The 12,462-nt window shown below is 42.7% G+C and overlaps 3 protein-coding genes across 3 annotated transcripts; 2 read left to right on the plus strand and 1 right to left on the minus strand.

The window, feature by feature from the left end:
- Nucleotides 1-494: 494 nt before the first annotated feature.
- lrrc42 (leucine rich repeat containing 42) lies at nucleotides 495-12,285 on the minus strand. The gene is made up of 8 exons (XM_053884209.1): nucleotides 12,160-12,285; nucleotides 4,088-7,634; nucleotides 3,892-4,023; nucleotides 2,429-2,550; nucleotides 2,270-2,355; nucleotides 1,011-1,124; nucleotides 853-937; nucleotides 495-798 (listed from the first exon to the last, which is right to left on the minus strand). The coding sequence occupies exons 2-8, from the start codon at nucleotides 4,474-4,476 to the stop codon at nucleotides 536-538; spliced, it is 1,191 nt and encodes a 396-aa protein (XP_053740184.1). The 5' UTR covers nucleotides 4,477-7,634; nucleotides 12,160-12,285; the 3' UTR covers nucleotides 495-535.
- On the plus strand, nucleotides 5,051-9,875 carry yipf1 (Yip1 domain family, member 1). Its single transcript, XM_053884210.1, has 10 exons — nucleotides 5,051-5,196; nucleotides 5,422-5,519; nucleotides 5,584-5,720; nucleotides 5,792-5,872; nucleotides 5,954-6,041; nucleotides 6,112-6,228; nucleotides 6,609-6,775; nucleotides 7,459-7,641; nucleotides 8,118-8,270; nucleotides 9,402-9,875. Exons 2-9 carry the CDS (start codon nucleotides 5,486-5,488, stop codon nucleotides 8,238-8,240), a joined length of 930 nt encoding a protein of 309 aa, XP_053740185.1. The 5' UTR covers nucleotides 5,051-5,196; nucleotides 5,422-5,485; the 3' UTR covers nucleotides 8,241-8,270; nucleotides 9,402-9,875.
- On the plus strand, nucleotides 11,221-12,064 carry zgc:113691 (uncharacterized protein LOC503529 homolog). The gene has a single exon (XM_053883668.1). The coding sequence runs from the start codon at nucleotides 11,306-11,308 to the stop codon at nucleotides 12,062-12,064; it is 759 nt and encodes a 252-aa protein (XP_053739643.1). The 5' UTR covers nucleotides 11,221-11,305.
- Nucleotides 12,286-12,462: the final 177 nt, after the last annotated feature.

Consider the following 12,462-nt stretch of genomic DNA (forward strand, 5'->3'; position numbering starts at 1 on the left):
TTTTAAAAGTCAAACATAATTGGTGCATTGTAAATTACAATTGCTTTCTAGTATTATAGTGGATTTCAAATTGTGTTTTTTTTATAATATTATATATTTAACATTTTTTATAGTTTTATGGTCCAATATTTTTTTAAATAAAATATTAAGTAATCAATTACTTCAAAATGGACAAGGAAAAATAATCCACTAACAGAAAAAAAATCCATATATATATATATATATATATATATATATATATATATATATATATATATATATATATATATAAAAATCATTAGAAAGGTAAAATCAATATGCAACTATTAATACTTAATATCATTAAATAATAGACAGTTATTAGAATTGATAACAATTTTGTTGATTTAAAACTTTTTTATCATAATAAAACTGTTTTTAGCAGCACGTTTTCTGTATATTCAGAGTTTGAAAAAAATACAAACATCAATACAAAGCAAATATTTGAGATAATTTATTATTAAAAAAAAAGGGTCTGGTTGATAATGACTAGTGCAAACAGCTTTGCTGACTGCTCTCAGTAGCAGTTCAGCAGGTCCAGGTCCTCCTCTGTAAAAGCCGGGGAAAGTTTAGTGGGCGGGCTGAGGCGGTCACATGACTCTCGCCGCCTCTTGCCGCTCCCACGGCGCTCCACCTCCTGGTTGGATGGGAGGGTCCGTGTGGCCGATGTGCCGTGGTCAGGTTTGCAGAAGTGCAGCGTCTCCTCTGTGGTCTGGGCCGTGCTCTCACAGACGGCCGGAGCGGCGTTCAGGACCTCTCGCACAAACCTCTGCCTGCCGACTGGACGTCACCAATGAGCAACACTCCTCACCCTGTTCATCACCTCATGCTTACAGAAACGAAGCGCAGATATCCGGGACTCCTCCAGTTTCTTCTGCTTCGGCACCTGGGTCCCACTAACTTCCCACTGGTTCACCACCTGCGTGAGACACCGACCTGTGTGACACGTCACCTTCTCCTTCAGCGACAGCCTCCGACGGACGGTGATTCACCTGCTCGGCCCAACCTTCCGTTTTACACCTGGAGTGGTCGAAGACGTCCAGGGCTTCCTCAGAGTGAACGAGACCCAGCAGGTTCCACATGCTGGACTTCAGCCCTGCGCCAAGCTGAGGAGGGTCAAATGTGATCAGACAGGAGGGAGGGGCTACACGGGTCCAACATGGCCCACGACAGTGTGATGAAGAACACCTTTCCACCTCAGTTTCAATACACGCAGGTGCCAAAGAAACAGCAGCGCAGCGTCAGAAGTGAGTGTGAAAATATTCTCAGAAACTCAATTGATACGGACATTAATATAAATATACCAAACAAATACACACACCTAAACACACACACAAAAGTTTAAAAGGATCTAATTCAATGTGCATCATTAAATATTCATATACAAAAAAAATATATTATTTCCGTTATTTATGACCATTTTTGGGTAAAAATCAAAATAAAGAAGAAGAAGATGATGCTTTACTTCAGCACGTCACAGCTCCGGCTGGAAATAAATCTATTTTTTAAAATATATTTCCAAATTTACTTCATATGTTTTCGTTGGTCTATTGACCCACGCATTGAATGGTAGCAGTATGAGGATCATATTCTTTGCTTTCAACACCATCCAGCCCACTCTGCTGGGGCTCAAGCTGCTGTGGACCTCCACCTCACAGGCTGGATACTGGACCACCTGACCAACAGAACCCCAGGATGTGAGGACCGGGGATGGCTCCCTTCCTCTTCACCCTCTACACCGCTGACTCAGCACCTGACCGATCCACCCTCGCTGCATGACAGAGCAATTTCCACGCGCCTTTCTGCCCAGTGCTATAAGTCACAGTAAAACCATCACTTGTTTATTTATTATTATTATATCATTTATCATTATCCATTACCTTATCTTTGCTTGTATTTTATTTATTTTATCATGACATTTATTTGTCTTGGGTTGTTTGATAACTTGTGACTTGACTTTTTCTTGTTTTATTGCGTCTTTGTTGTCACTGCTGTAATGTGAATTTCAAAATAAAATAAAATAGCCTTTATTCTTCCCACAATGGGGAAAGTTGGGTTGTTACAGCAGCGTGCAAACATTAAAGACACGGTTTAGAAACAAAGTAAAAACTCAGCAAAAAAAGAAAAGCGAACATCATGACAAAAAAAAAGAAATATACTTATACACTGTGTCAATAATTATTTGGTTATATACTCCAAGTCAAAATCAGACGCGCGGCGACCCGCGACCTCACGCTCAGCTCGGACCTACCTTCACACTGGTGCAGGACACGTCGAGTTTTTCCAGTTTCGGCAGACAGGTCAGGTATCTGAGCGCCCTCTGTGAGATGCTGTTGTCTGAGGGGAAAAAGGCAGAGCAAGGACATTCACCATCACTGAGACATTAGGGAGCAGAGGTGCGCGCACTGACGGGACACGTCCAGGAACTGAAGCTGTTGCAGCCCCTTCTTCAACATTCGGATGGGTGCGGTCAGTCTCTGCAGACCCACGTCCGACAGACTGTTGCCGCCGATGAAAAGCTGCTTCAGACAGCTGGAAAACAAAGGAACAAAAGATCAAATACTCACTACTCACAATACTCACTGTTTAAAAAAAATACTCAAATATTTCTAGTTTATTTTAAACTGTTATTTGTCTTGATAAAAATATATTATATATATATAATATTTATTATGTATTTTTTATCATTCTCCAGGCATTTAAGTGGCAGATTTATGAGGTGACGATTGATGGATGAAGACATCGCGACAAAGGTAGCGATTATCTTAATATAAACTTGGCCGTGGCGCCGCAGCAGCAAGCAATGGCATCTATCGGGCAGAGGGTGGCGCCATACTCCAGTTCTGGACTTCTGCAAAAACATTTTCGCAACAACTTCTTCCTCAAACACGATTTCCGCATTAACCCCTATTAATTCCTTACAGGAAACTGAAACTAAAATATGTCAACGGCAGCATGTTTGTCATTTAAAATAAATAAATACAACTGTTTGGAGACATTGTGCGACATGATTCAAACATAGTGGCCATGTAGTAGCCCTAATTAAATTACTCTTCTTAAAGGTCTCGTGAAAATGTCGTTCATGTTTTGCTTCGTACTAAATGAATTACTACCCCCAAGTGACAGCCATCAGACTGTTAGATTTGTGATCAGCCTTTGTTATTTTATTTTATTTTATTTATTAACAGCACTTTATTTCAAGGCACTTTCCTAGTTGGTGGAACCCCCAATGACCATGGCAATAAATTTGATTCTGGTTCTGACTGAAAGAGTCGTCTCTATTTCTTGCGGAGGCTCAGGTCCTTCAACGTCTGCGGGACAATGCTGAGGATGTTTTATGAGTCTGTGGTGTCCAGTGCCATTCTGTTCACTGTGGTTTGCTGGTGCAGCAGATTAACAGTGGCAGACACTAACAGACTCAACAGACTCATCCGCAAAGCTGGTGATGTGGTGGGGGTGAAACTGGACTCCTTGGAGACAGTCATGGAGAGAAGGATGCTCCTGAAACTAAGGAGCATCCTGGACAACATCACCCACCCCTCCAACAGCTCCTGGTCCAGTACAGAAGCACATGGACCAACAGACTGAGACTACCCAACTCAAAGACTGAGCGACACAGGAGCTCCCTTCTCCCCGTGGCAATAAAAACGTACAATTCATCTCTGAAAAAATCACAATGAAGGACCTGCATTTTCTTGCACATTGTTCACATGGTGTCTAAGCTCTTTAGTATAGCTCTGTTTTTGCACTTTATAATATTATTTCTTTTTAATTTATTGTGTTATGTTGAGTCCACAGCATGTTACGAACATAATTTCCCGTGGGATTAATAAAGTTTTTCTGATTCTGATGATTTGATCGCGAGTTAAATACCTCGCCAGCGAGCTGGACGACAGATGTGGAAATATTTCATGATCATCGCCGAGCCTGCAGCCAAATAGATCCAGACACTTCAAATTATGAAAGGTCTTCATCTCATCCATCCTCTCGTGAAAAAGGGGGAACCTGAAAAACAAAAGAAAAGTGTGACCCAGGGTGTCACGACCTCTCAGTCGTGGCTGACACTCACCTGTTCCTCAAGCACAGAGACCCCAGAACCATTTCTCCATAGGCATCGTTGAATAACTGCAGGGCTTTTGGTGAGACGTCTGGATTCATAAAGACTCGATTCTCCTCCACTGCGGCAAAAACCCTGTCCCCTATCTGCTCTGGGAATCCCACCAGAGAGTCCACATGCTGGATGTTGTCAGCCACGAACAGCAGCGTGATGTCGAACAGCGACTTGGTGGTGTATCGCAGGCTCCCCTCTGCGTTGTAGGTGAATATGAAGTGTTCCTTTTTGGGCACGAACGGGTTGGTCCTCCTGCACGACGACACCTGCCTCGGTGGTGCCAGAACTATGTCACTAACGCGACGAAGGCTTCCATTTTCACGGACATAAACAGTGTTGCTGTCCATTTTGGGACTCTTTCGCTACGAGCTCGACAAAAACATCGCCTGAAAACTACCTTAAACATTCCATAAACACGATAGTTCTCGATGTTACATATACAGCTTTGCTGTATGCATCATGACAAGTAATATGAGTTAAAACTCCGCTCCGGTTTATTATTAAAAATAGTTGTCCTTGTCAGCTCTGGATCCGCTTCTGCGCACGCTCGGGAGTGTCGCACACTTATGACGTCACTGTGATTCTCTCTCTGTCTCTGTAGCTTTCCCGGATGTTGTACTGACAGTGCTGCTCATGATGATGGAGAAGGCAACAAGCTTCCTAAAGGCATCTTCAGATTTTCTTTTATCCAATCGAAAACACGCTGCCATTGCTCGATGAATTCGACAGGCAAAATCGACAAAGTGTCGACGTATAATGTCACTTTTATTTTGAAACCGGATTTTTCTCCGACGTATGACGTGGCTTGCTCGACAGACTCAAAATAAAAGCCGACTGTTCAAATACGTACGTTTTAATAAGTCACAACTCCGCTTTTATTTGATTTTCTACATTCATTTTTATAATTCTAATGTATGTTTATACATGATTTCACTCTAATAATCACTTGTAAAAGGTCTATGTGAGCGTCGTAACAGAACGTGACTCTTACCTTGAAGGTACGACAGGAAACCGGTTTTGTTTACCTGCGTGTCAGGATCCTGGCGATGCTAACGTAGCTTAGAGAGGTAAATTACTTTGGAATTACTTTGGAATTATGAACCATTTTCTTCTTGAAAACACCATTTACTCATCGATAAAATCCTTAATGACAATAGTGCTTAGAAATGCTTTATATATGAAGTTGCTACGTGGTGACGTGCTAACTAGCTCAAACTTGTAACTCTGGCTCGTCAACTTTAACATTCATGAAACTAACAAATGATTGAGGTTATATGTTCTCTGCCTTTCAGGTGCATATAAAGACCGATTTGCAAGCTTAAATACACGTTTCCCGTCCTGTAATTTATTTCTAAAATGGCGACATCGAACGATCCGTTTCAATTTCAAGGCAAGTGTAACATAAATTGTTGTGTATACTAAGTATATTAACTAGTACTTTTTCTTTATTTAAGACTTTGGCGATGACTTCACTCAATCTCAGCCCAGTAAAGAGACATCCATTACCATAGATGATGACTTCCCAGAGACGCAGAAGACTGCTGCTGCTGCTGCTGGTTCAGATTACGATGAAGAAGATGACAAGGCAGAAGTCAGCATTTCACCTTGACACATGATAGAAACTGTTTTTTCCAACTAACAGTCTTATCTTTCTTCAAAAAGCTACTGGGTGGTGAAAAGAAGAGCGCCCCTTTCTGGACGTTCGAGTACTATCAACGGCTTTTCGACGTTGAAACTCATCATGTAATCCATTTATCTTCGTATATTATGGCTCTTATGTGAATTCAAAGTTCCCATGCAACATCTGGTGTTCTCTTTCTGAAGGTACGGGAGCGAATACTTGGATCAGTGTTGCCCTGGCCTGGGAAGAACTTCATCCACGTCCACCTTCGAAAAAATCCGGATCTTTACGGTTTGAATTCATCTGTTCATGATAATTGAGGTGTATCTTTTTTTATTCTAACTTTTTAAAAATGTTTTAGGACCATTCTGGATTTGTACAACGCTCGTCTTCGCCATTGCTATAAGCGGCAACCTGTCCTCATTTCTGGTCCACTTAGGCAATCCAAACTTCAAGTACACACCAGAGTTTCAAAAAGGTGAGTGAGTTTTGAGAGAAGATCTGAAATGACTTAACTAGAGGGACAGGTCCTGTGGAGAAGTTTGGAGACCAAGTTACGGAGGCCACGTGGAGAGGAGCGATAGTGATGGACGAATAAGTGTCATGGTTGTGAGACTATAGGAGGTCTCATGAATGCATTCATTTAAGATCAGAGTGGCAACCACTGATGGGAAATGAAGAATAGTGAAGATTTATTTGTTTGTATTTAGTCTCAGTTACATTACAAGCAGGAATAAATTGCTCTTCAGTGCAGTAGGTTTATGTGAAGTTCACATCGACTCACTAGTTCCATTTGAACCGCTGTCATCGATCACTCTTTGCCCAATTGTTTCTTGTGGTTTTTTTTTGTTTTTTTAGTGACCATTGCTGCGACTGCCATCTTCAGCTATGCTGGGTTGGTGCCTCTTGGCTTCTGGGGCTTTTTGGTTTGGAGAAGCAGCAAAGTAATGAACTTGGTGACGTACTCCTTCATGGAGATTCTTTGTGTCTACGGATATTCCCTTTCAATCTACATTCCTGCTGTGGTAAGTGAACGAAATGCAACTCCATGCCTTATTACTGAATCCTCACACATGCATCCGGGTTAGGTTTTGGTCTCTGACTTAATTCACATGGTTTTCTTGCCACAATTTTCAATGTGATGTAAAGGAGGTGTCGGTGTCAGATTAGTTTTTTTTTTATAGTGGTAATATTTTATCTTCTTTTCTTTCTGTAAAGCTTCTGTCAGTTTAAAATGTAATGTTCTTTTTAACTACACAACATACTCATTCAGAGGTTATGGATGAGTAAAAGGGGCTAGTGATGGGTTTATGAGGTTTCATGAAACAGTGTCCTGATTCTTAGAGGCCACCAGATGGTGCCATCTGCTGTAAAATGTTTGGACTTGAACATCTAATTCAATGAAACCTAAAGCAAGAGCGCCATCTAGTGACCTCTGAAAATGATGACACTGTTTCATCAACCCTGCAATACTGTTTCATGATACCTCATCACTGCCAAGGAAATTCTTTTTGTTAAATTCTAACACAAACTCTTCCCCCTTCCTCTGCTTTATTTCAACCAGTGATACAGCAAACACTTGTAAACAAAACATGACTCATGAACTGAGTCTAAATACTCAAATGTGCAGTACTTGAGTACATTTACTGTGCTACTGCCCACTGAGATATGGTGGTATGATGTCATTATTTCCGTGTTGAATCTGCAGGTTCTGTGTACCGTCCCGTATGAGTGGCTCAGATGGTGCACCATCGCCGTGGCTCTCACCTTGTCTGGTTCTGTCCTGGTCATGACGTTCTTGCCGGCCGTCAGAGACGACCACCCGAAGGTTGTCATGGCAGCCATGTCTTCCATCGTCATCCTGAACGCCCTGCTGGCCATCGGCTGCAAGGTAAAACCAGAGGTTTCTTCAGCGAGAACTTCACTTCCACTGTGAGTCAGCGTGTGGTGATGTCAGCGGCACAGTGACCCAGCTCATCCGTGTTGTTCGAGGACATTGAATTACACTACAGTGATATTTTGGCGTGTCGTCCCATCATTGCGCTGACCTCAGCGTGTCAAGTTCACGCTCCCATCGGAAACTGTGACAGCCGCTGCTAACTGGTGTGAGAAGAGGCTGTTAGTGCTGTGTCCGTTAGCGCTGGCTGGGAGGCGTATCACGTGTCTCTTGACAATAGTTAGTCTACACTGAAAGCCAGTGTCTGACAAAGATGAATGGGCTGCAGGAATACGGTGTGATGCCGTGCGTCTGCTGCTCACCTTGTCGCTGATCTGCCTCGATTTATCCTCATCTCACCGCCGCTTTACGCCACGTTCATTGACACTTTCCGTTTTTGCTACTAAGTGGTGTAACACTCTCCGTTTCAGATGTATTTCTTCAGCGAAGCCCAACCGCCCGCTGTCGATCACCCGGCTGTCAGTCACCCTGCTGTCAGTCACCCAGCTGTCAATCACTCAGCTGTCACTGCAGCCCCCAAGACGGTGACATGAAACTCTTCCTCTCAAATGAAACGACCGGATGTAAGTATCTTCTCTGTCGTGGTCTGAGTTGGCCTATCTTTTTATTTGGCCTATGGATGGATGATAACTTATCGTACACGATAAACACAATCTCCACAATGACAATTCTGCATCTCACGATAAATTCGATAAACACATGACACGTGTGGCGGCGCCACACTCTCCGGCTCTGCGGCATTTGACAGTTGTGGAGAGTGTGGTGGACTTTAGTTCACCATGGTAGTTTGAAACTTATGACATGACACTGGTCGACTCTGACTCTCTGGATCCCTGTTTCTTTGATGAGATGGAGTGGTCCTCATAGGTTCTCTGACGCGCTCCTCTGCCTTGGTTCACATCAACACATGCAGGTCTCCCGCTGCATTGGTGAAAACAGTTGGATATTGGCGGCGGTGTCCTCTTCCGCGTCCCCATTAGGCTTCACTGATGGAGGACACACTCTCACAGGCAGCGCTAATGCTACGAGCCGCCATCAGTTAGGGACCATCAACAAATTCTGAAGCCTCAAAGTATGAGAGAAATCTTCAATAAGGCCATGGAAAACAAGCGTTTTAGGAGGGAGAATTGTGACAAGGTTTTTCACCACACAAGACAAAGGACTGACAGTTTGGGTCATGATCTGGAGAATAGAATCTGACTCCATGATCATTTCTTCACCTGATTTCTAATGTTTCTTCAGTAGCATCTAGGACATGTGTCCAGACTGCTCCATAGTTCAAGTCAACTGTTCAGAGACATGAGACACAGCAGCAGACGGCTCCATTTAACCCCTAAATAAAGCTGGCAGAGCAGCCTGTCAGACACCAGCGGCTTCTACCAGAGACCTGAAACATTGAGTTTCTCATCTCTAAACTGAGTTCACTGTTCTATTGAAATATAAACAAATTATGATGTTGGAGACAAACTCCACTAAGTTTCATCATAAAAGAGTTTCAAGAGAGACTGTAGTGTCCAACACATGGACTAGGATGAACATGGATTCGCCTAAATCACAACATTTATCACAATAACTTTTTATGTCCATATCGTCCATCGCTGTATTTCTCACAGAAACCTCTGCAACATGCGACACCCGACTTCCTTCACCTGATTTCTCCTTTAACAAGTGTAATTCTTTTGTGTGAATTGCAGCATCTCCAGTTGCCTTATTACAGAGAGTCGGGTGTCCGTAATGAAGCCATGGGTCGTCTGGATTTCACCTGCACTTGGACCTTCTGGCTTGAGACCTAAAGACCCGCGTGTAGGCTTTTGTTCTGGCCCTGAAAAGGAACAACACCAACCCGTATGTAATTTCTAATGCGCTGGGTTCTATAGATAAGTGGGTATTAGTGTCACTCAACCGTGATGCTACTTTTAAAGCAGCTTTGACACGACGAAAGGAAATGTGCGCAGCGGTTTCTAATCAAAGGTCTTTGGGGTGTTTACATGTATTCTGTTTTGGGATGTAGATATTGTGTATAAAGCGTTGACAAGCCGTTTTATTATTTAATTCAACAAGAGCACAAGTGCTGAACTTGGAGGGGCAATATTCCTACTGTTATGATCAACGACCTGTGAGCCTATGTTGGGATTTTTTTCTCAATTTTAATAAATCAATTCCATCACTCCCTTCTGCATTTCAAGAGCCTCATTTATGATCGGTATAAGCAACAATTTTAAAGGGATTTTAAAGACAAAAGCAGAATATAATGTGTATTTCTTCACTTTTTTACCTGGATTTTTAAGAATTTATAATAGAGTAGATAGATAATAGAAGTTTCCTTATTAGTTCAGGATTTATTTGCTGCTGTTTAAAAGAGAAATACATGTCTGTGTTCCTGTGCTTCTAGTCATGATTTAACTCATACATTTATAATGTGCTAATATTTCAATGAATTTTTGAGTCTTGCCAAATGAATCTCTATTTACAGTTTTGGAAACGGATGTCAATAATTGTTGTTATTATCATTTTTTTGTATGAAAAGTCTAGCCGCACCTGGTTTTCTGTTGATTTAATTTAAATTTAAATTTTATTTTAAAGTATTTTTTCTTTTTGTCTTTATATATAGAAAACAGGTTGGCTGCAGGTTTGAATCCAGCTGAAGGAAGTCTTTATGTTTGCAGTGACCTAGTGGAAAAATGTCGACTTATGTGTGATGAGGTTTGAGTGCGTGTTGTCCAGAGACTCCCTGCCTGTCGCCCCAAGTAGCTGGGACAGACAGTCGCCCCCTGTGACCCTGTAGCAGGAGATAATGATTTACCTTTAAGAAGTCTTATTAAATGAAACAAAATCAACAATATTTAAAACATTTTTACCTCTAAATAAACATGAATAAATGTAAACAAACTTATTTACAGTAATAAAACCAAATCGTCCGACCTGAGTAACTACCCGTCAAAATGTTTTCAATATATTCCCGCCTATTTTAAATCATGTCCTTGACATTAAAAGTTAAAACTCTGACACGTGTCGGCGACCAGGCTTGTTTGCTAGACAGTCATTTCAACTGTTGGACCGTTTAAATATTTAAAGTCTCAGCTGGTAACTAATAGGTAGAAGTTTAACATTTAAAAAGGTTGGGCGAGTATAAAAGTGAACATTTGGCCGCTGCCGCTTTTCTTTCCAAGCTCATCCATCTGAGCTGTCAGACGGTCCGACGGCTTCTACGGTGTCACACTTGGTCACCTGCGCTGGAAAATGTCACCTGAATGATGTTTGTGTCGCGCACTTTGTCGTCAGGTGACCCGGGGTTGAGCCTGCGAGTAATATTTCCGAGTGAACGGGGTCAATGTTTTTAGAATGATTAACAAAATAGAGAAAAAGAAATTGCGTCACTTGAAACGGTGTCAAAGGGCTGGTGGCGCCCTAATTAACGGTCATTCTAGCCCCAGCTTTGAGTTACACACCTGACGAAGATAACCCTGCCGCAGGAATGTCACCTGCCTCACTGCTGCGCCGCGGATATGAAAACACGATGCTGAAGGACAGATAGCCTGAAGGGATTTCTTTTTGTAAGGAAATGGCCGTGTGATCCGTTTCAACAGCTTTCTGAAGGATGGCTGCGTCAAACGGGAGAAGTGAAAAAGTGTCCAAATTTGAGACGCTAAAGCTTCTGGAGAAATGCAGGAAAGAACGGGACGATGCCATCCACAGAGAAGGCACCATGAAGGAGAAGCTGCGACAGTACGAGGCAAGGCTGCGCTCAACCGAGGCACTGAAGCAGAAGCTGAAGACTTTGACCCTGGACAACAAGGAGCTGAGGAAGCAAGTCAAGGTTCTCCGCACGGAGATCGGGCTGGAGTCCAGCCCCAAGTTCAACGGCAAGACCACCAAGGACATCATCAACGACTTCCACGAAAAGGAGCGCGAGTGCAGCTCGCTGGTGGAGAAAGCGGGGAAACTCAGCCTGACCATCGACGACCTGACGTCCGAGTTGGCCAACACGGTCACGTCCAAAACTCTTCTGGAAGATCAGGTCCAGTCCCTGCAGCAGAACCTCAAGGACATGACCAACAACCAGCGGCGTCTGCTGAAGCTGTGGGAGGACAAGAAGACTCAGAGGGAGCAGCTGGCCTTGCCGTCGATCGCACAGAAGCCCGGCCAGAAACCGCTGGTCCACAAGGCCGTTCAGACGGAGATGTCCATCAGCTCAACGCAGAAGCTTCCGCTCACCGCGTTCGAGAGCAAGTCCTTCTCCAGAGAGAGCGACAAGAAGACTATTTTGGATAAGCACAGCTTTGCACCGTATGGCAACGGCTTTCACCACGAGCGGAAAGCGTTCGTGCACGATGAGACCAAAGGGATTCAGAACTGACCTGCTGGACCAAACGGCAAAAGACACTGTACATAGTGTAGTAGAACCTCTAAAAATGAATGAGAAACAGGTTTGAATCATGAAATAAAACTCACCTTCACAGCTTCTATCGCATTATTTTTTAAATACATCGCATATTATTGACGCTACTTCATCAATAATATCAGACGTTTACCAACGCCATTACGAAATATTGGCATGAGCGACACCGCTCGAAGAAACGAAAACGAAAGTGACGATGAAACTATTTGAAATTTTGAATTAATATTTTTGCGCTGAGGATATTTAGGTGGCCCAGGCTGCCGTGTAGATTCGTAAGAAATGATGAGCAGTCCTTATTTTGAGAATTTTATTGAAATTAATAAGAACGTCACTATAAATAGTAAAGTCAATATAAC

The sequence above is a fragment of the Synchiropus splendidus genome, chromosome 13, assembly GCF_027744825.2.
Source record: "Synchiropus splendidus isolate RoL2022-P1 chromosome 13, RoL_Sspl_1.0, whole genome shotgun sequence".
Taxonomy (NCBI): domain Eukaryota; kingdom Metazoa; phylum Chordata; class Actinopteri; order Syngnathiformes; family Callionymidae; genus Synchiropus; species Synchiropus splendidus.

Bases quoted from the DNA above. Each gene is read 5' to 3' on its own strand.
- yipf1 (XM_053884210.1), top strand. From the start codon at position 5,486: ATGGCGACATCGAACGATCCGTTTCAATTTCAAG. The intron at 5,520-5,583 runs GCAAGTGTAACA...TCTTTATTTAAG, and splicing joins CGATCCGTTTCAATTTCAAG to ACTTTGGCGATGACTTCACT. The intron at 7,642-8,117 runs GTAAAACCAGAG...TCTCCGTTTCAG, and splicing joins TGCTGGCCATCGGCTGCAAG to ATGTATTTCTTCAGCGAAGC.
- lrrc42 (XM_053884209.1), bottom strand. From the start codon at position 4,476: ATGGACAGCAACACTGTTTATGTCCGTGAAAATGGAAGCCTTCGTCGC. The intron at 2,551-3,891 runs GTATTTAACTCG...TTTGTTTTCCAG, and splicing joins TCGTCCAGCTCGCTGGCGAG to CTGTCTGAAGCAGCTTTTCA. The intron at 1,125-2,269 runs GTAGGTCCGAGC...GACCCTCCTCAG, and splicing joins TGTCCTGCACCAGTGTGAAG to CTTGGCGCAGGGCTGAAGTC.
- zgc:113691 (XM_053883668.1), top strand. From the start codon at position 11,306: ATGGCTGCGTCAAACGGGAGAAGTGAAAAAGTGTCCAAATTTGAGACG.